Consider the following 23,162-nt stretch of genomic DNA (forward strand, 5'->3'; position numbering starts at 1 on the left):
TCCATACCCAACAGCAAGATCTAGTGGCCACTTCAGGGCCCTTGCTTGCAGGGTCCTGGAAGGAAGGCTGGTGCGTGGCCCTCAGCCGAGGACTGTTACAGCATAAGTTGGAAGGGGTTATAAAAGGACGGGAAGAATCCTTGGATAAGTTGCTAATGAAGGCTGATGGCATCGGCTGCCAGTCCTGTTTCCCACTGAACTGAAAACCCTAAGGAGCAAGAGGAAACTGCTAAGTCAAAAAAAAGAGTCTTCCACAACTATTGGGGGAGAAAAGACATTTTTACAGAGAGGAAAGAGAAAGCAAGAACAGCAGGATAGCACTTAGCAAAACATGTCAGTCTCTATTAGTGCTCACTAGTAACTCTCCTCGCTACCCTCCATGCTAGAAGGTCAGAAGTGCAGTAGCAGGATTATAAAACTAGGAAAGACTCATCCTGAAGCTGGGCATTGGTCAGTAGGAGAGAGCATATGAGGGGTAGAATGAGGGAGCAAAGTCTCATGGGGGGGGGGTGTTAGAAATATGTAGACTCAATTTAAGCATACATAGGATAGGAAGTTAGATGAAAACCACAAGGCCCATCAAACCTGCCCATCCTTTCAGCTCACAAGTGGAGAAATGTGCTTGCCAGTGGAAAGAACTATGACTTTGGTGGATGGGCATTATTTATTTACAAACATTTGATATTCTGTTTTATGCCAGGAATGGTCTCAAAGCGGCTTACAATCCATTTTTACGGTCTAACAAGAACATTACAGATACAATGCCTGTAACCATGGGGAAACGGTGTTCTTTCCTAATGAACAGATTAAGGGAAGGCCTGGTCGAACAGCCGTGCCTTTACGTTTTTTTTTTTTCGGAAAGTGAGATAGCATGGTTCTAGGTGAATGGGTAGTGGAACCTGGTTCCAGATCTTGGGGGCATAGCAGCTGAAGGCCCTCAGGCTGGTGCGCTTTGGTTTTGCAGAAGTCAAGGATGGGGAGGAAAAATAGGCCTTCTGTGATTCACTGCTTTGACCCCCTACCAAGATTCTGGCTGCCGCGTTTTTCACAAGTTGTAGGCGTGTTAGGCTGTTCAGGGAGGTACCATTCAGTAGAGAGATACAATCATCTAATCAGCTGGTGATTAGTGCATGAATAATAGAAGAAGAGCAAAGACTCGAGGTGAACTGTCACTCTTCCTTCACTTCCCCACAATTAAAAGCCTGTCCAGTGCTCCCTTAATTTCTAATACTGGTTTCCACCTCCACTGCTTCCACGGGAAAGTTCTGTGCCTCCATCACTCTTTCTGTGAAAAAAATATTTCCTTAGGTAACCCTTGAGTCTTCTGCCTTTTAGTCATATGTCAGGAACTTCCTTTCCACTGAAAAAATGGTTTCCTGCACGTTATTTCTGCATTCGAGATATTTGAATGTCTCTATCGTATTTATATATTTCAAATATTTATTATATGCTTTATGCTCCAGGCACTTGGGACATGCCACAACAAAATGAAAAACAACCCTGCTGTACATTATTTGCAAAATATCTTGACAGAAATCTAGCTAGTGCAATGGGCTGTTATACTGTACATTCATGTACTACACATTTTATTACATCAACAGTACATCACTATTTATAACATTAATAAACCAATTTATAAAAATCAACAATGCATTGCTATTAAAAATAACCATCCACCCTACCTAAAGGTGATGATTGATTATTACCTAATAAATTCATAAACTAATAACTTTTTCAAGGTCCTGATCAGACCCCTCTTTCTTCTTGGACTGCCTCTATACTACATCCTTAAGGGCATGCAGCTTCCAGAACTAGGTACACTATTCTAGTTGAAGGTTCACCAATGACTTTTGCTGAGCCATTATCACGACCTTTTTTCCCACTGCACCCAAGCATTCTTCTGGCTCTTGTCACTGGCTTGTCACACTGGTTTGCAGCCCTGAGATCATCAGAAGTGATTACCCTGAACTCTTTCCTGTTCAGTGCACATGAGAACTTCTCCACCACCCCCCACCCTGTAATGCTTTCTTGGATTTCTGGGTCCAAGTGCATGACTATGCACTTTTTTTCTATTCAGTCTTAGTTGCCAAGCTCTTTAGTCTGTTTCCAAATCATTTTATCCATGGGACCAGAGTAGCCGAGTCAGGGAAGAGCAGTTGGTATAATGGCTCAAGCCTATGATACACTGGGTGTTTTATGGTAATTGAACTATGATCCAGTAGATCGTGGATCTACTGCTCTTAGAAACTCTGGTATAAAGAGTTTCTAAGAGCAGAATTTAACTGTTGTTAGAGGCCAAATTCATTAATCTTTTTTCCCACAAACACAAATGAGAAGAGTCAAAATACAAAGAAGGCATTCAAGGCCTAATCACAAGAGCGATGTAGAACCTTTCATGAAACAACTCCAAATACACATGGACCTTAGCAGCTGTGGGTCTTTGTTCTGTACATTGAGGTCTTGATCTTATTTACGAATTAAGGTACAGGACCGTTTTGTGGATATTATCAACAAATAAAATTATTTTTAAAGACCAAAGCCATGTACTGTCTGGATACACGAAATCATTTAATTTGTTGATATCATCCACAAACTGGTTCTGTATCTTAAGTTATAAATTCCTCTGGTGAGATTAAAAGTGTTCGTACATAGTTCAAGAAGGGACCTACTTATCACAGCCTGCAGAGAATGTAGCTCTCCCACCTTAGAAGAACTCCCTTCTACTTCACAGTAACCACAAAAAAGAGGAAGACCACTCCTGTGTATCAGGGAGGCACAGGGTCATTCTTTTGGTTACACAGCGGCTGCTGGACTTCCTGTCCTCTCTGGTTACATTGGAGAGCTGCTCGGTAGTAACTCTCAATTTGTGGTTTCACCAGATTTATTGTAGATACAGACTTGCTCCATGTAAGTAGCCCCATTTTTGTCTGGCACCTTCTGAATACTGGGAATTGGAGCCTGACCACTTATTTTTCCATGGGAAAAGAAGCCTCACTTTCACACATCGTGAATATTTGGCAGTATGAAGCATATCTCTGGATCCAATTAGTGGGATGTAAATGCACATAAATAAATGTCCAGCAGATTACCCAGATGTTCTTGTTTCGCTGGAGGTAGACCCTTGGGCCAAGGTGGGGTTGACGCTATGCATAGGAGGGATCCTACGGGTCCCCACCGTCAGCAGGCAGAGAAGGCTGTTGGATAGAGGCCGGCTGGCGCTTCACCAATACCAGCCCTCGTTCCCCGCGGGTTGAGCTTTTGGGTGCCGGGGCCGGCTGGACTTAGGTGGCCTCTGTCAGTGGTCGTCGATGGGTGGATCGAGGTCAGCCCAGAGGCAGCAACTAGTGTAGGTATCAGTCTGAACTGGATGAGGCGGAGTCCTGGAGACCCGGGCACCAATAGGAACACAGTCTGACAGAGGGTGCCCGAGCAAGAGCAGGCCAAAGCCTGAATGAACCACATCCAGGACAAAGGCTGAAGAGGCATCTTTAAGCAAGCTGGGTTTTGGGCTGGCAGCAATCTGGAAGCAGTGGCAAGCAAGGCTGAGGTCCAGACGAGGAGAGAGTCAAAGGATGGTCAGGTAATGCAGAGGTCTGGGGCTGGAGAGAGGCAACGGAGTAGTCAGGTGATGCAGAGGTCCGGGGCTGGAGAGAGGCAACGGAGTCATCAGGCAATGCAGGGTCAAACCAGGTTAGCAATCTAAAGGAGAGATGAAGGAACAGGAACATTGGAACAAGGAAACAGGAACAGAAGAGGCAACGAGTACTCAACTAGCGAGGGGACCTGTTGCAAAGGCAACTGCTCTCTACATTAATGGTGGGGGTGGAAGGGAAATAGAACCAAAGAGCTAAGAGAAACAGATAAGTATGAGAAAAAAATGTGAAGCTTGCTGGGCAGACTGGATGGGCCGTTTGGTCTTCTTCTGACTTCATTTCTATGTTTCAATTTGAGAGAGCAGAGCCCGGCCTTATATACCGGAGCTTAGTTGACGTCATCATCCAGGGCTGCAGCCAGGTTCCCGCCACGGGCCCTATTAAAGGATCAGCTGTGCACGCGTGCCTAGGGAGGGGCGAGGTGTTGGGACGGCATCTCTCCGCGGGCCACGCGGAGAGGCCCGATGTGAAGCATCAGGAACTGTAGCAGAGCCGTAGGCCCCAGGGGCAGCCCAAGGATGGACCAGCAGCCCACAGCCACCAGAGACAAGGGACTAGGTGCTGGATCACTTTGAAAGAGGTGAGGGGGCTGAGCTGCGGGTCTGCTGCAGCCGGCACACGTAACAGTTCTATCTTATGAAAACCTTGCTCTGAACAAAAACCTGGCCTGTAACCAGACACTAATCCTACCCATCATTTATACCAAATGCTTGCACACATAATAAAGTCTTTAGTTGCTTCCTAAAAATCCTAATGCATGATAAGGGGAATGGAACAGCTCCCCTATGAGGAAAGACTAAAGAGGTTAGGACTTTTCAGCTTGGAGAAGAGATGGCTGAGGAGGGATATGATAGAGGTGTTTAAAATCATGAGAGGTCTAGAACGGGTAGATGTGAATCGGTATTTTACTCTTTCAGATAATAGAAAGACTAGGGGGCACTCCATGAAGTTAGCATGGGGCACATTTAAAACTAATCGGAGAAAGTTCTTTTTTACTCAACACACAATTAAACTCTGGAATTTGTTGCCAGAGGATGTGGTTAGTGCAGTTAGTATAGCTGTGTTTAAAAAAGGAGTGGATAAGTTATTGGAAGAGAAGTCCATTACCTGCTATTAATTGAGTTGACTTAGAAAATAGCCACTGCTATTACTAGCAATAGTAGCATGGAAATAACTTAGTTTTTGGGTACTTGCCAAGTTCTTATGGCCTGGATTGGCCACTGTTGGAAACAGGATGCTGGGCTTGATGGACCCTTGGTCTGACTCAGTATGGCATTTTCTTATGTTCTTAAGAGCAATGATTGAGGCCTGGCTTAATATAGAAGGAAATGCATTTCTGCTTCTAGTGTTCCAGTGTTGCATTGCTTGCAGAGTCTGGCTTCTTGGGGATACCGCTTCAGTTTTTGTCTACATATTGCGGTTTCAAATTTGTAATCACTTATTTTGCATTTGGTAATGATCATTTTGCATATGTGATTGAGGCAAGGGATTCTACTGCTGTGCAGTTCCGTGCAGGGATCTGTAGCAGTCCATCTTCTTCTGTTTTCCAATCTGCACCTCCCAGTAGGAGGTGTTTTTAGTGCTCTACGGCATGTTTATTTATTTATTTAGGTTTTTTATATACCGGCATTCATGAACAAGTCACATCATGCTGGTTTACATAGAAACAAGGGGTGCATAGAACAGTAGAACTAGCAAGGGGAAGCAGTTACAAAAAACAGGGGTAAAATAACTGGGAGAGAGAAAAAAAGAGGAACGGAGGGGCGTAGAGATTTGTAAAGGGATAATTACTTAATAACTTAATAATAATGAATATTTACAGTAACATTATTACAGTAGCAGGTGATGGTTATGAGTTGCATGTTGTATAAGAGTTATATGTTGTATAAGAGCTGAGAAAAACTCCATCCCACCCTGCTCAACTTTGTTTTTTGGGATTTTTTTAAAATACTGTTTTCAATAATTTTTCATATTTTTCTCTCTTTTTATATTTTTCTTAGTTTGCTCATCTTTTACTTTCTCATCTTTTGATTTGCTTATTGAACCTTGTCACACTTTTCCCCCTTTGTTCTCCCTTCCCCACCACCTCCCTCTATCCTCTCCCCTCCACTTCCTCCTTCTCTGTAGCCTCTTTGCCTATTCCCCTCCCCAACCTCACCACTTCTGTTCCCCCAGCTGGGAGCAACTGTGATCTCTCCCCCTGCACAGAGATCTGGCAGCAGCAGCAGGAACTCCTCCCGGGCTGAGGTCTGAGGATGGCAGCTCTTCCTGAGTAGTGGAACACCACAGTGGATCCTCCCATGTGCAGTTCTGTCACAGAGTAAGCAGCTCCCTACCTAGGCCCGTCACAGCAAAAGCAGCTCCTCTCTGTGAGCCGCCAAAAGAGACACATGGCGAAAAGCCATGGGATGCTTACATTGATGTCAATACATTCCAGCAGCGCCTCCACAGCCTCGCCATTTTTTCATTCCCTGATTGGGTAACCAATGTGCCCACCTTCAGGATTGTTCAAGATCCCCAGTTTGCTCACCCCTGGTATAAGCTACCTGTCTTGCTGTCAGAAGAAATCTCTAATTTAGCTGGATAACTCTACCCTGGGTCTGCAATGCCCCTTTTTATCTGGCTAAAATAATGACTTATCTGGCTGGATAAGGGCCCCAATATTCAAAACGTTGGCATTTAGCAGGATAGTTTATAAGGTATCCGGCTAAATGCCTTTTAATATTGACCCTCAGGGTGGCTTGCCCACGTGATAGCAGTGATGTCAAATTTCAGCAAAACTAGTCAAGTGGACGGATCGGTGAGGGGTGTTTTGTATGGAGAAATATTCAGCATCCATTCAGGCTGATCCAATACAGGGCGCTCAGCCGAGCTTTTGGATGCGCGTCCACAGCCCCTTATGCTATAAAGGGATTAGTGCATCCAAAAAGTGTGTCCAACCCCCTGCGAAACTAATAGCGCTCATCACAGGCAAATGCATGTTGATGAAGCTATTAGCTATTCTCCCCCGATCAAAAAAAAAAGTGCTCCCGACCTGCACATTTTTACGCTCAGAAACTAATACCTGCCCAGAGCAGGCGTTAATTTCTGAGCAGCCCCAAAAAGTGGGCAGAAAAGCAGAAAATACGGCGTTTCTGTACTTCCTCTGACATAATATTGTGGCGATATTAAGTCGAAAGAACACAAAGAATAGAATGTAAAAACCAAATTTAAAAAAAAAAGTGTGCTGGTGGTCAGGTTAGGAAAAGGGACGCTCGTAAAATTGAGCGTCCGCTTTCCTAACCCGCTGACAGCCACTTCACCTGGGCACCCGCTGCCGAGAAGGCGCTAGGGGCGCACATTTGTTCTCTAGCGCCTCCTTGGCAGCGCGAGCCCTCATTGAAATATTCGATCGCGCGCCCAGGAGGGGTGGCTGGGCACGAGTTAGGAAAGCAGGCGCTCAACACTGAGCACCCGTTTTCCATGCTGATTTATTGGTTCAGCCTGATTGTTGGGGTGGGTGTGGGTCTGGTGATACAGTAGATATTTGCAGACCTAGCAATGCAGGGTTTATGTTTTGTTTCTCTTGAGCATACCATGCCAAGAACGAGCCTCATTGGTAAGCCAGGATATGTTAGGTTTAATCTCAGTCTTGTAGATTTTCTGCTGGTGCTTTTCTTAATACTTGCATTGTGCTAAATGTCTTCCTTCCTGAAACTTGTTAAGATGCAACATATCGAAGTGAGCTTGGAAGCTCTCTTGAATCAGGTGAATGGTGCCCAGGTAATTAGGACGGTGTCTGTATCTTTAGCTCACATTTTCTTGGTCTCTGTTTGCATCTCTTGGTTCTTAATGATCTTCTCTCCATATGTAGTGCAGAATAGTCGCTTCGTACTGACACTTCTATTAGCAATGCTCGTTTTGTCGTTTTCACCTTTACTATTTTGTCTAGCATCACGCTTTTTAGCGGTTGGGTTGGGAATTAATCATTATTCTCCGATTTGCTTGAAGAATGTATGGAAGGACAATGTAAATTAAGAATTTGGCAGTGGGAATGGGAGGCAGAGTTTGGTTGATTTGCTTGTTCTCTCCCCCCCCCCTACCCCAACCAAAAGGGTTTTTTCTGCTGCTCCTGGCCAGAAGAGAAGAGCTCTTTGGGAGAAGGACAGAAACTCCGCAGAACCCTTAGGTTACGCTGAGGGAGCCCATGGCTTCCACCGAGCCCAGGCGGTTCTATATGGTCAGATTTACACTGACATTCTACCAAAGAACAATTCCACTCCCTTCCCTGCAAATGATGGTATTTAGCAGCATCCAGCTGATGTGGTTTAAAACTGCTTCCACCAGGCACCTCTGGGGTGTTTGCAGATGCACAGTAGCATTCCCTCTGAACAGCATTTCTTTACACTGTTTGCTCTGAATAATGTGCAGGCATTAAAACATTTCAAAGCCATGGCTGCAAAAGCATTCTTAAAGCTGTTTGCACCCTGATTACGTATGTACACTTAAAACAAAAAGTATGTTAAACCTTTTTATTTACTGCTTGATGTTCATTGATGCATTGTTTGATTTTATATCTTATGTGTCTAATTCTGTTATCCGTTGGCTGTTTGTTTTTATGGGTTACTGTAATCTGCCCTGAGCAATCTTGTATAAACAGGATACATTTTGAAATAGTTAAGCTAGGTCCCCCAAAACTTTCCTTAGGAATTCAGTTTCAGGTTAGAATAAAATCACAAGGCCCACCATAAAATAAAAGGACTTTCCAATGCTTTACTACTATAAATCTGATGCAGTGTAACTAAAACATTTATAGATTGTTCTCCTGGTGTCCCACATTGTACCTTTAATAATAAGCCTTATTTTTATAGTGTTATGGGATATATACTGTGCTGTACAATGGGGATAAGTATTCAGGTGCAATAAACCCATGCCTCAAGCAGTTTACAATCTAACAGGTCGATGCAGTGATCTGTGTGTTAAGAATCTGCGCGCTGGATTTCAATGCACAGATTACAGATTTTTTAAATTCCCGATGCACAGGCTGAATGCATATTTTAACTCTGGGTTGGGGGGGGGGGGAGTGGCAGACACAAGTTTTCAGAAGACTCCAGGATAAGGGCACAGCTTCCATGACGGGGGCACCGAGCCAGCTTGGGAAGAAGCAGTGGCAGTGGTAGCTGGGGCTCCTTCCGTGCTGCTGCTGTTCAGGTAGTGACCCTGGCAGTGTGCAAGGCACGGGATCTGCTTTCCCTGATAGGCAGCACCGCGTCTCCCCCTCTTCTCCGGGGTTTTGTGGCTTTTTGCTAGATCCCAGTGCTGGGGAACTTCCTGCTCCAGGGGCCGGTGCAACTCCATTCCTCAGTGCTGGAAACTTTATTCCACCTCTGGCCAGGAGTAAAATTTCCAGCGCCAGTGAAATGGGAGTTATTTCGGCACACCTCTCTGCACTGGGAGGGAATAACGAATGCCCTCTTTGGCATGGGATTTCCATGCGAGAGCGCTAAGACAAACACGCAGTATTACCCGCACATTTTAGTATAAAACGCCTTGCTGCATCGGCAGTAACGTTTATGCTCATAAAATGTGCAGGCAAGTGCAGTGCCCTGACCACACCTTTCTGCATCAGCCTGACAGTACCCGAGGCAATGGGGGATAAAGCAACTCCCAGTGGTATCAATAAGAGAAACAGGATTTCAATCCTGGCTTCCTTGGTTCCCAGCCCATTGCTCTAACCCCTAGGCCACTCTTCCTCTCATAATGGAAATATATAACCTTTCCATTTCTGGGTTTGGCAACCATAGTGGGGGGGCTTTATCTTCTGGGACTCGCTGGTGAGTACCTCTGACCTAAATGATTCATCTTCCTTAATTGTCCTGTCGTATTATAACAGCCTTGCCTTGGTTTGAAATGATAGTGTCAGATGCATTTATGTGCGGTGCTTGCAAAAAAAAAAAAAAAAAAACTGTCTATCTCCGTTCTTGGAGTGCTGCCTCTGTCGTGCTGTTATTCCTTTAAATGATGTGAGTCGCGTTCTGTTCAGTTATTACCATCCATGAAAAATCCATTAACATGAACACTTAAATTCTTATGGCAATGGGAGTGCGGGGCTGGCTGTATTTTTATAACATTAGATGGTCCATTGGGCTAGCTAATACAGCAGTTTGGATGCACATTTACTCCAAAGGTTCAGCTAGCATGTTATATGAGAGGAAAATCTCTCTCATGGCAGGGCTTAGCAAAGAAATGCAGCTGAGATCAGAAATTGAGGCTAGCAGTGCTGTAAGCGCTGGAGAGCAAGGTCTGAATCCCTCTTCTGTTCCTGAGTAAGTCATTTAGCTTTCAGAGATGTACATAAAAGTTTTCTTTATGTTGTGTCTGTGCAATTTCAGGTGGAGCCAGCAGATATTAACCACCTTTTATTATGTGCACCGGCACCCATCGCGGTGGGAGCTGCACAACCAGAAAAGATAAAAGCAGGAAAAAGAACCAAACGAGTATCTAGCAAAGAGCTTAAATATCCATACAACTAGAGAACCAGAGCATCCCTTGCTGCATATGTAACCCCCTTCCCCAAAGGTAACACAATCGTCAGTCGCAAGGGCTCCCAAAAATGTGCCAAGGTCTCTGCAAACCCCTGCGCTCAACTGGTGGTTCTAGAGGCTAGCTGGCCCTTGTCTGATTGTGAGCTGGGTGTCTGCTAAGGCATTTCCCCATAGGTGGCACTGTCAGAGGTACAATCCATGCATTACCAGCCATGAGAATGTGAGATTTACTAAACTGTGGTACTCGCTTGCCAGTTTAGTAAACCCCATGAGAATTAACTTGCATTAAAATTACACATTTAAGGTGTTGCTTTAACCTAATTTATAGTAACCAGATTCCATCAAATTGCTTCCTATTGCAATTGCTATGGTCCCCAGCTAATTTCGGATTTTTCCTTCACTTCTCTGTTTAATACTCCACCCTTTCAGTAAAGAAATATTTTCTGTTGGTGAGACCGGAGTGCTGAGCTCTCGGAATAGGCCTGGAACATCGCTATCCACAGAGGCCTGACGTGAGTGGGAGGAGCCATACTCGCCATAAGAACGGCGCGATAGCGAGCCAGACGCGGTGAGACCGGAGTGCTGAGCCCTCGGAATAGGCCCGGAACATTGCTACCCACAGAGGCCTGACATGAGTGGAAGGAGCCATACGTGCCATAAGAACGGCGCGGTAGTGAGCCAGACGCAGTGAGACCGGAGTGCTGAGCCCTCGGAATAGGCCCGGAACATCGCTATCCACAGAGGCCCTGAAGTGAGTGGAAGGAGCCATAGGCGCCATAAGACCTGCACGGTAGCGACGCCCCACCGCCGCCGGCACGCCACCAAAGCCGTGCGTGCCTAAGGGGTGCGCACGGCTTGGTCCGGCTTAGTCCGGACTAGGGCGGACTAAAGGAGGAAGTTCCAGAACCCTTACCCCCAGTCCTTCAGCTCGAGATCGACCATTTTATGACTCAGCTAGAAAAAGAGGGACCCGGTGAATCTGTTGGAAGCCTCTTGGAGTGAGAATGAGAGGCTCCCCAGGATGAGGCTTCCCTCAGTCCTGTTCACCGTCCGCCTCTGGTCCAACGTGGAGCAGATGGAGACGCAGCAGTTTCGCCCACCGAAGTGGTGGAGCGAAAGACAGCTTTTGAAGGAGCATGCTCCGTGCTGATTTCGGGGGAGAGAGGAGCAGAGGAGAGAACCTCCGAAGAGGCTCCCTCATTGGAGGAGGTTTCAGCGTTTGCTGTAGGACAACAACAGGAAACCCCCCACCCCGAACTGCCTGTGGATTTGTGGTCATCAATAACTAGGCCAGAGACGGTCACATTGGGAGCTATATGGGACTTGGTGAGTGGCTTATGTGCTACTGTGAATAGACTTGAAGGAAAAATCGACTCTGTTTCCTCTAACTTACAACAACAATTTCAGGGTATGCAGAGACAAGTAAATGAAGTTGCTATTAGAGTGGAGGAGGCTGAGAAAAATATAAAAACTGTGCAATCCTTGAATAATATAATGATAAAAGATCAATCAGCCTGTTCTAGGTGTTTGGAAACGATAGAGAATAGTATCAGACAACTGAATGTAAGGATTGTAAACTTTCCTAGAATTGCTGGTGAAATTTCATTTGTCTCTTTAAAAAGATTTTTTACAGAGGTACTTGGTTTCTCTGATAATAATATGCCATCTATTAATTCTTGTTTCCTTATTAAAATAAGAACCTCTGTTCCAGTTGTATCTATCCCAGCCAATCTTACGAGTTTCTTAGAAAATTCAACCTTACAGGTGTTAGAGATACATTAATTGTTTCCTTTATAACAATGTCTGATATAAATAAATTAATGAAAGTATATTTTCAGAAATTTCCAGTTTCTTATTATAGACAAGATGTAAAAATTTTTCTGGATTTAGCACCTATTACACAGAGCAAACGACGTGAATTTCTTGCAATTAGACAAAGAGTTATATCTTTGGGGTTTTCGTTCCTGCTTAGATACCCATGTCGGTGTTTTATAAAGCGGGGAACTGAGTCATTTATTTTTACCCAGATAGAACAATTAAGTCAATTTGTGGAGTCACGAGAGCCAGTAACCTCTTCCCCTATCGTATCCTGAGGTGTAAGGTATAAATGAAAGATTAGCTGTAGTACTGTGCCAATCCTATATAGGGTAATGTTTTTCTTTTAGTATTCTCCTCATATATTGCTGTCCAGAAATCTCAGATTTTATATATTATATTCCTATGTGTAATTGCTATATATTTACAATGGGAGAATTTCAACATTATTAGTTAATATTTGTTTCATGATATTTTCTTTATGTGTCTAACTATGTTGAAATATAAAGTTACATTTCAATGATTCAATTGAATATAAATTTGCTAATGTATTATGCAGAAAAATTATTTTAAAAAATTAAAAAAAAAAGAAATATTTTCTGTTACTTCTGAATTTACCCCCTTGCAACCTCACCTCATATATTTTTCTAGAACATCCTTTCCACTGAAACATATTTGCTTTCTGTGTATTAATAAACATTTTGAGACATCTGAATGTCTCTCATAGGTGTCAAAATGGGGTGGGCCACAAGGGGCCATGACTGGACCAAAATCTGGCCCACCTGTAGAATCTTTGCTGGAGATTTGTGGCAGAATCGAGCAGACAACAGCTGATCGGTGGCATGAGGAGGGAAAACAGTAGTGTGTCAGATCCATCCTCCACCTCTGGGCCTGACTGCTGCTTTGAACCACATGGGACTCTGTACAGCAGCAGTCGGGCTAAGCAGCAGCAGAAGAGGAGGAGGAGGAGGAGAAGCTAGCTGAAGCACCACTGCTCTCCTTCTTCTGTCACTGATCAGCATGGAACAGGGATAGAAGAGGAAGAGTGCGAGAGGGAGGTCAGGGAGAGAGGGGGTGGAGATAGGAGGAGAAGAGAGAGAGAGGTGGAGAGGGAGGGAGGGGAAGGGGACAGGGGAGACAGAGAGACCACTGGGGGGCAAAGGGAAGGGAGTAGAACCTGATTGATTTGGGACCCCGCCCAACCAAAAAAGTGTTCTGATGTCCCTACCTCCTCTTTCTCTCTTCTCGATTAGCATAGTTTAGTTTAGTTTATTACGCTTATTATACCAATTTGCAAGAACGAATCAAAGTTTACAATGAAAAATACAAAAAAATAAAAGCATACAACAAACAATGCAATATAAAATCAAATAAACCTAAAAGCATAAGAATTAAGTTACATAACATGCGGGCCGATACAGTAAAAATCGCAGGAGAGTGGGCGAGCCCCAGGCGCGCGCACAGGCCACTCTCCTGTGCGCGCGATTCAGTAAGTTAATTTATTTAAATTAGGGCCCGCGGTAAAAAGAGGCACTAGGTACATTAGCGTGTCCCTAGCGCCTCTTTTTTGACAGGAGCGGCGGCTGTCAGCGAGTTTGACAGCCGACGCTCAATTTTGCCGGCGTCGGTTCTCAAACCTGCTGACAGCCACGGGTTCGGAAGCCAGACGCCGGCAAAATTGAGCATCCAATTTTTAACCCGCAAGCTGCGGGCCCATTTAAAAAATTTTTTTTTTTTTAAATTTTGAGTTATTTTGAACCTTTGGGACCTCCGACTTAATATCGCCATGAAAAGCAGTGTTTTACTGCTTTTCTGTGCACTTCCCCGTCGCTGCAGAAATTAATTGCCGACCTTTGGGTAGTCGCTAATTTCTTAAAGTAAAATGTGCGGCTTAGCTGCACATTTTACTTACTGTATTGCACGGGAATGACTAATAGGGGGCCATCAACATGCATTTGAATGTTGCAGGTGCTATTAGTTCGGGGGGGGGGTTGGACGCGAGTTTTCGACACTCTATTACCCCTTACTGAATAAGAGGAATAGCTAGCGCGCCGAAAACGCACATCCAAATGCCAGTTAACAGTGCGCTCCACCGGATTGTATCGGCCTGATGGTTAGCTAATTTTAAAAGCCTGCCTAAACAACCAAGTTTTACTTTATTTCCTGAATTCTGTTCAAAGTGAACAAAACTTAGGAGCATGTTCAACAATAAAGGTGCTTGGTAGGAGAAAAATGATTGACCAGTATTCTCCAGCCTAATTTCAGAAGGTGGAGGCAGGTTAAGAAGTTGGGGCATACAACATTACCAAATTAGCCAATAGTGAGGTCGACCACAATGTAGAGCTTTGGAAACAAGGCACAAGATCTTAAACTTAATTCTTGCTAAAATAGCGAGCCAGTGAAGTTTCTTCAGTACTGGAGTAACATGATCAAATTCTATAAAACATAAAATCAATTTGCAGCTGTGTTATGTAATAGTTGAAGATGTCCAAGAGAGGTAAGTGGCAAACTCTGATTATACGATGTAACAATAATCAATTCTTGACAGAGCAAACACTATGGACTAGTGTCCGGACGTCATGGAGTTCAAGAAAGAGTTTCAACTGATTAATAAATCATAGATAAAAAAAAAAAAAAGAGTACTGAATCACAGATGATATTTGAATACTAGAGGTAAGACTGGTGTCAATCTATATGCCAAGTATTGAGATTGCCTCAGATGGAATGATCTGTATACCAGTCATACAAGGATTTCCGATTAGGGACTTGGCTTTCCTACGGGCCGATACAGTAAGGACGCGTAAGAAAAAGTGCAGCAGTGCCAGGTGCCCGCTCATTTGACGCACGCACATTTTGGTTCACAAGCCACCTGATTCAATATTCAGATTAGACGCAAATCCAAGCAGCGGTAAACGAGCATCCAAAGCGCGTCAATGAAGCGGTAGGCGTTCGCAGTCCATTTTACTGTATAGAGCGGTATACAGCGCCTATACAGTATCCAGGGTACGCTAGTACCTGTCATTTCAAATGTCATTTGAAATGTCATTGCACTAGGTAGGTGGATGGTTCTTTTCTATATGATCGGAGGCCCCGCTGCCTTGAGCACCATTCATGGACGTCCAAGGTCAGGGCTTCCGTTCATGGACCTTCCCGCCTGTATCCGGGCATCCATGATCATAGGCCGAACGGAAGCCCCGACCTTGGACGTCCATGACCGGAAGCCCCGACTTTGGACGTCCATGAACGGATGTCCATGAACGGAAGCCCCGACTTTGGACGTCCGGCTTCCATTCATAGACCTTCCCGCCTATGTCCAGGTGTCCATGATCGTAGGCCGAACGGAAGCCCCGACCTTGGACGTCCATGGACGGTGCTCAAGGCAACGGGGCCTCCGATCATGTAGAAAAGAACCAAAGTCGGGGCTTCCGTTCATGGACCTTCCCGCCAGTATCCGGGCGTCCATGATCGTAGGCCGAACAGAAGCCCTGACCTTGGATGTCCATGAACGGAAGCCCCGACTTTGGACGTCAATGAACGGACGTCCATGAATGGAAGCCCCGACCTTAGACGTCCATGAATGGAAGCCGGACGTCCAAAGTCGGGGCTTCCGTTCATGGACGTCCAAGGTCATAGGCCTCCGATTATGGATTATAGGCTTCCATAGAGGCGTCCATGCCTCCGCTGGACCCCGGAACTTCAGGACACCTAGCAGACGCCAAATGAAGGCGTCCATAGAGGCATCCGTATAGGCGTCCATAGAGGCGTCCATGCCTCCGCTGGACCATGGAACCTCAGGACGCCTAGCAGACGGATGAAAGCCTGGCAAGCCTCCCATCTCTCTGGCATCCATAGAGGCGTCCATGTCCGGAGCCTCAGAGACGCCCAGAGATGGATGGTACACTTGAACCCAAACAGAATACATACCTCCTCTGGTCTTGCTGCTGGGTTCTCCAGTTGGCTGGGTTCTACAATCAGCCGAACATTTCGAGCATTTCTCATTCTGCTTCTCACCGAATTAAAAAATAGCGCCAGAGCAATATATGCATGCTGTCCATGGCGCTGTCCGGTACAAAGCTGACTGAACACCCACACTAACGCCAGGGTCAGGGGTAGGCGGTAAATATGCAGGTTAAAGACGCGGTAAATAAGCGGGTTAAAAAGGCGATAATTTGGGCACACGTTGCTGTATCGGAGGGAATACCTAATCCGATCATTAACATATCATATACATGTGGCGGGCGGAAAGGGATATGCATCTTTTTCTGCAAGCGATAAGGATGCGTAAAAAACCGATACTGATCGCGGGTCCCGCTTACATGCTCAAAACACACGTCCAAAGCGGGTTAAAAAACGGGCAACCGCGGCCGCGCTTTACTGTATCAACCCGCTAGTAATCACGGAGCTTCTGACTTTTCTGGATGCCCTTGAGTTTCTGATCCTTTAAAACCGCAGGGCTAAGCATTGAGAAAGGATTGAATCCGTCCAGTTACTCCACAGAATTGCACTGGAGACAGGCAATAACTGGACATCATAAGCAAAGAAGAAGCGCTGAAGCCATTATTCTGAATAAGAGTGGGCTAAGAGGGATAGATGAAGTCAAAAAATAAAGGAGGTAAAATAGCACCTTGGGGCACACCACATTTGAGCAGTCTCAGCTCAGACAATTTATTAGCCCATTAACCCTGTAAGAATGGCAAATAGGCAGGAAACCTATTTAGATCTTTTAATCTGGTTTCATGGGCCTTTTGATGCCGTTAGGCAGTGGATGTCCTATTAACAAACTTGCCTTAAATCTCAACAAAACCAAAATTGTTTTACAGATGCCTAGTATTGCTCCTGTGCCCTCTTCGTTTTGACAATTTGGAGTTACCAGCTGTAATGCATTTAAAAAGTTTGGGGTGGGACCATCATCGCCACAAAGTTCACTTTGCATTGCCAAATTAAGCCATTGTTGAAGCTGGCTTTCTTAAGCTGTGCCATTACTCGGTGCAATCAGATTTTGGTTCTGTGGTGCAAGCTCTAGGGTTACCGAGTATAGATTATTGTAATCCTGTTTATATTGGCATGCCAGTGCTGGCGCTAGGAGACTCTGCTGCCAGAATGATATCAGGGCATAGCTTAAGTGTGCACTTCCCTCCAATTTTGCATGAGCCGCAGTGGAATGGTGAATTAAATATAAGCTTGCCATGTTAGTTCATAAAACGTTGACCGAGGGCCCCTTCCCCTGGAAGAACGCGTTGTGCATCTACAGTGCCACATGTGTACTTAGATTCTCCTCACAAGAGAGGGCTGAAGGATGCTCCAACTGTTCAACATGTGCGTCTCATAGAGACTCGTGAAAGAACCTTTTCAGTAGCTGGGCCACCCCTGTGGAATTCGCTAATTACCAGGTAGAAGGTCTGCGTCTGGTCACTAGTACCAAAACATTCAGGAAGTTGCTTAAAACATTTTTATTGCATCAGACGCTTGCTGAAACCGGTAGAGCTTTGTATATTCCAGTTTAAAAATGATTTGGGGTCGCCATTGGCAGCATCACTATTAGATTCAGGCTTTGGTATGTGACAGCTTCATTGTTGGTGTGTATTTTTGTTCCTAAGATTTTTATAAATGTTTTAGCACGTATGTCACCTAGAGCTGTGGATTTAGGTGGCATATAAATGTTTTAAATAAACAAAATCTTCAGCATTTAGTAGCACTTCCCAGGACTGCCTCTACTCGATCTATGTCTATATCGATGTACAGAGGCATTATCACTTCTGTTTTTCGATTGGTTATGCCTTTCCCTATACTCCCTGTCATTTGCCGGACTCTTGCCACAGCCTTATTGCACTGTTTTGCAAACTTAAGATCATACTTAGTGTAAACTCTAGGGCTGGTGTCCCATCACAGGACCCCCGAGGACCACAGCTCAATTCAGGTTAAGTTGGTAAAATCTTCTCCTGATGTTAATGCAATCTGAGGGACCGATGCAATACAGTGCGCTCAGCTGTCGGACACGGGTTAAATAGGCGCTAATCCACTCCCTAATGCAATAGGGGGATTAGCGTCTATTTAACGCGCGTCCGATGCGGAGTGAACGAGTTAGCGCTCATCACATGCAAATGCACGTGAACGAGGCTATTACTCCGAATGCAAAAAAAATAAATGTGCGTTAATAGCTTTTTCTGTACTTCTTTTCTAAAGTATAAATAAATAAATAAATAAATAAAAACAAATAATAACTCGGCAGACCGCGCAGCCGCAGCGGTCGCGTTAACAAGGAGGAGCTAAGGTCGTGCAAGCAACCCTAGTGCCTCCTTCCTAGGGCACCCCCCTAATTTACATACTGCAATGGCGCCCCCCCCTTGGGGGCAATGTGTTAAGAAAGTGGGGGCTGAAAAGTCAGCGCCCGCTTTTCCACAAAGATTATTGCATCGCAGCTGAGTGTCTAGTATTCCCTGTGGTGGGGAGGGGGGATTCTCTTCTAGGACCTGTGCACTGCTCAAAGCCTTAACCAAAAATCCATCAAAGTCTATTGTAACAGCACTAATAAACACACTGGAAGCTGATGTGGTTTCCAACCTTAGAGGGAGATTTAAAAATAAATAAATAAAAAATAATAAATACAAGCACGCACACATGGACACACATATACAAAATCAGGGCGGCATGCGCAAGGGGGGTAGAATTGGCAAGTTTCGCGCAGTGACGCATCGCAGCCTTCCCAGTTCCCTCCCAGTCCGCTCCAATGTTACCTACCTTGGGTGGGGGGGGGGTGTTTGTTTTTAAAAGTTGCTGCTCCTACAGAACATAAGAACATAAGAAAATGGCCATACTGGGTCAGACCAAGGGTCCATCAAGCCCGCAATCCTGTTTCCAACAGTGGCCAATCCAGGCCATAAGAACCTGGCAAGTACCCAAAAACTAAGTCTATTCCATGTTACCATTGCTAATGGCAGTGGCTAGTCTCTAAGTGAACTTAATAGCAGGTAATGGACTTCTCCTGCAAGAACTTATCCAATCCTTTTTTAAACACAGCTATACTAACTGCACTAACCACATCCTCTGGCAACAAACTCCAGAGCTTAATTGTGCGTTGAGTAAACAAGAACTTTCTCCGATTAGTTTTAAATGTGCCCCATGCTAACTTCATGGAGTGCCCCCTAGTCTTTCTATTATCCGAAAGAGTAAAATAACCGATTCACATCTACCCGTTCTAGACCTCTCATGATTTTAAACACCTCTATCATATCCCCCCTCAGTCGTCTCTTCTCCAAGCTGAAAAGTCCTAACCTCTTTAGTCTTTCCTCATAGGGGAGCTGTTCCATTCCCCTTATCATTTTGGTAGCAGAAGCAACTTGTGCTCGCCAGCTGACAGCAAATGGCCGCTGTACCAGCGGCTCCAGTCCCACCCCCCCGGACTGCCCCTTGTCTACAGCCCGGCTCTTGTGCACGTAACGAGGGTTACGCGCACAGCCGGGCCCCTTTTAAAATGTGCGCGGTGCACACAAGGAGCAGCCATACAAAACCCCTGTTTTTTACGCGCACAGGCCGTTTTACTAATTTATATAATTAGACAATGTAATGAATAGGTCCCGTAAGGCTCTGAATATTTACAAAGTCATTTTTACAGTTTAAGATCTTCAATAAATGTGAGACCTTCGCCATTCAATTTATTCTGTGGCTAAAGCCAATTTAGATTATTTTTGTTCCTTTTTTCTGTCCAGTCACTGGGGTAATTGTTAAGCTTCCTCCCAATAGCTGACAGATAGAATTTTTACCCAGTTTACAGGCCGATACAGTAGGGTGCGCTTGGCCGAGCGCATCGTTTACCTTGCAATTGGCCACGCATTTTCGACGCGCGACTATTACCACTTATACAGTGAGGGGTATAGCGCATCCAAAATGTGCGGCCAACCCCCCTTTAAATTAATAGCCTCATCAAATGCAAATGCATGTTGATGAGGCTATTAGTTAATTCCCAGGATACTGAAAGTAAAATGTGCGGCCAAGCCGCACATTTTATGCTCAAAAATTAACGCCTCCTTGCTAACGTGACCCCGCGGTTACCAGCGGTCTGCCGATTATGAATACCGATTCCAATAAACTCGGCATCGGTTTTCATTACTGCAGCCGGCCGGTTTTGAAAACAGACGCCGAGCATATCGGCATCGGAGTTCAAAGCAGCCGGCAGAGATTTTTTTTTTCTTTTTTTTTTTTACTTTTAAAAAAGTACAGAAAAGCAGTTTTTTCTGCTTTTCTGTACTTTTTTGAAATGCGCTCAGCTATTAATGCCTGCTCCAGGCAGGCGTTAATAGCTGAGCGATAAATGTGCGTCTGAGACGCACGTTTATTTTTTTGCATTTGGATTGAATTTATTTATTTTAATTTTTTATATACCGGAATTCCTGTATACAATACAAATCAATCCGGTTTACAATAAACAAATTAACCCTGGTTGGGGCGGTCCGACCTGGGATTATTACAAGGAATGAATGAGTAATAGCCTCATTCACATGCATTTGCATGTGATGAGCGGTAACTCATTCACTCCGCATCGGAAGCGCGTTAAATAGGCAATAGGGGGATTAGCGCCTATTTAACCAGTGTCTGACAGTGGGTTAAACAGTGCGCTCGGCTGAGCGCACTGTATTGCATCGGCCCCTAAGAAGGTGGCAGTTTTGGTTACTCATCATCAAGACTTCCAGATGGGGGAGCTACAACCCACACTAATACTACTCTATCTGTTTCACCTCTAAAGATAAGACATTCCTCTAAGAAGGAACCCACAGGTTCTTTACTATACTAAGGAGCCAAGCGCACTGTATAATCGGCAGTCGGATGCGGGTTGAATAGGCGCTAATGAATCCCCTAATGCAATAAGATCAGCGCCTATTCAACGCGTGTCAGACGCAGAGTGAGTCTAATAGCGCTAATCACATGCAAATGCATGTGTCTGAGGCTATTAGCATTCACTCCAGATGCAAAAAAAAAAAAATGTGCGTTGTGATATTAAGTATTTATTTATTTATTTATTTGATGAGTTTTATATACCGTTATTCGGTTGAGCCATCATAACGGTTTACAAAAGTAAACAATATCTTGAAACTGAGCATTAGTAAGAACAGTAAACAGATTCTTAACAAATGTAGGAGGAAAACCAAACTTAAATAAAGTTAAAGAATAGAAAAAAAAAACCAAACACTGGCAGTCGAGTGCAGGAAACAGACACTCGAATGACAAGTGCCTGTTTCCTGAACCCCGATCAGGTTCGCGTAGCAAGGAGGCGCTAGGGGCACGCAAGCAACCCTAGTGCCTCCTTACTAACACAACCCCCCTAATTTAAATATTGCAAAGCGCCCCCCCCCTGGGGGCGCATTAAGAAAGCGGGCGCTGACTGTTCAGCGCCCGCTTTCCAAGCAAATTTATTGCATCGGCCCCTAAGATAGTGAATGACTGCAGGTAAAGACCAATTGGCCTATCCAATTTGCACTGCTGAGATTCTTCATCTGGTATTCTATTATTATTTTTAGTAGATGTAACACTCCTTTCCTTGTACCTCGATTAAACTCCACAGTTGAACTTCCCAGGGTAGATTCCCACTGCAGTATCCTGGGAAGACTCAACTATACAACCAGTGTTCCGGTTCATACACACAGGTCGCAGTGGAGCTACCTCCTGACTGGGTTTGCCCCTCTGTGTAGTGTATAATAGCTTATTCCTCCAGGGCTTTAATCCAGAGTTTAGTAGAGCCTTGCCTCTTTCCCAGCACTGCTGCTCAATCATGCAGGTCAGATTTGCTTTTACTTCTCCAGCCTAGGACTGCACAAGGCTTTAAAATACAATAGCCTTGCCTCTTCCCCAGCACAGCTGCTAGCTGGGGTAGGCTGCCCCAACCAACTTGTAGGACAACTAGGCTGTAATATTCACCTTTCTCTGAATTAGTTATTTCAGCCTTTTTCTACGCCTCCCACACAGTCCCTTCTTACATCAAGAAATAATTCTCAAAGGAAAGCACGTCTACCTGCTTGCTGGAGAAACACCATTCAGCTCCTCTCTCTTCCTAATTCTGCCTTCCCTCTGGTTCCAATTGCATCTTCCTCCTGTAGCTCCACCTCCATATCTGTCACCACTTGATCTCAGGCCCTCGTGATCTCTTTTCTGCTGGGCCCTTGGGTTTCTGGGAGTTGTAGTTTTCCTCTCCTTCAGCATGCTCCATACTTGTCCTCATTTCCTTTAGGATCTTACCATCCTTTGGCCTAGGTAATGGGACATAGCTCCCATTACAGTAGATTAGCATATAACTTCCCAGATACAAACCAACACCAAGTCCCCTCCCTTCCCCAGTTCATGTCTTAACTGCTTTCTCAACCCTTTTCCCCACCACTGACCTCCATATCTGTCCCAAGCATATCCAAAAACTTCTATAGTGCTGGCTGCCTCCACTCTCACTGGTAAGCCTCAGGCCTTGTTATCTTTCTCTTTGATACTTACAAAACCAATATTTAATCCAATATCCAGGTCATCTTCTGTATCTTCTTAAAGTTTTGTAATAATCCCCTCAACCATCAGGGAGGAGGAGGAATAGCCTAGTGGTTAATAATCCCCTCAATTATTCCCCTCAAATATTCCAATTTTCCCCTCAAATATTCCAATCAAATATTCCCCTCAAGGAATAGCCTAGTGGTTAATAATCCCCTCGACCATCAAGAAGGGAGGAGGAATAGCCTAGTGCAGTGATGGCCAACCTTTTGAGCTCAGTGTGTCAAAATTCATAAAAAAAACCGAGCATAACTCGGGTGGTGTGTCACTTCTAGAAAAATCCATAATTGTGATATTTGTAGCTCTAATTAATAACAAGTTATAATTTTAATATATGTACTGTATTTATTAATAAAGCAAAAACAAATAATTCTTTACCTTGCCTGCTTAGTGACTTTTTTGTTGCTGAATTTCGTCAGCTAAATCTTCAATTAAAACACTCTCTTCCCCTCCACCCCCCACCCCCCCCTCCCACACAAACTCTTACTCCCCTGGATTTTCTCATACACACTCATGCTCTCACACTCACTGGCTCCCTCACATACACACAAACACACACACCCAGGCAGGCTCCCATTCATTTTCACACCACTCCCGCTCCATCCTCCAGGCAGGCACCAATTCATTCTCACACACACAGACCCCCAGG

General features: G+C 44.7%; 1 protein-coding gene across 1 annotated transcript in view; it reads right to left on the reverse strand.

Annotated features, from left to right (window-relative positions):
• The window catches only part of ACTL6A (actin like 6A), a 162,417-nt gene extending 140,361 nt beyond the window's left edge, over positions 1–22,056 (reverse strand). Inside the window, exon 1 of the mRNA XM_029616707.1 lies at positions 21,996–22,056. Within this exon, the coding sequence (XP_029472567.1) occupies positions 21,996–22,017 (22 nt within the window). The 5' untranslated portion in view covers positions 22,018–22,056. The remainder of the gene's footprint in view (positions 1–21,995) is intronic.
• Positions 22,057–23,162: the final 1,106 nt, after the last annotated feature.

Source organism: Rhinatrema bivittatum, chromosome 9 (assembly GCF_901001135.1).
Source record: "Rhinatrema bivittatum chromosome 9, aRhiBiv1.1, whole genome shotgun sequence".
Classification (NCBI taxonomy): domain Eukaryota; kingdom Metazoa; phylum Chordata; class Amphibia; order Gymnophiona; family Rhinatrematidae; genus Rhinatrema; species Rhinatrema bivittatum.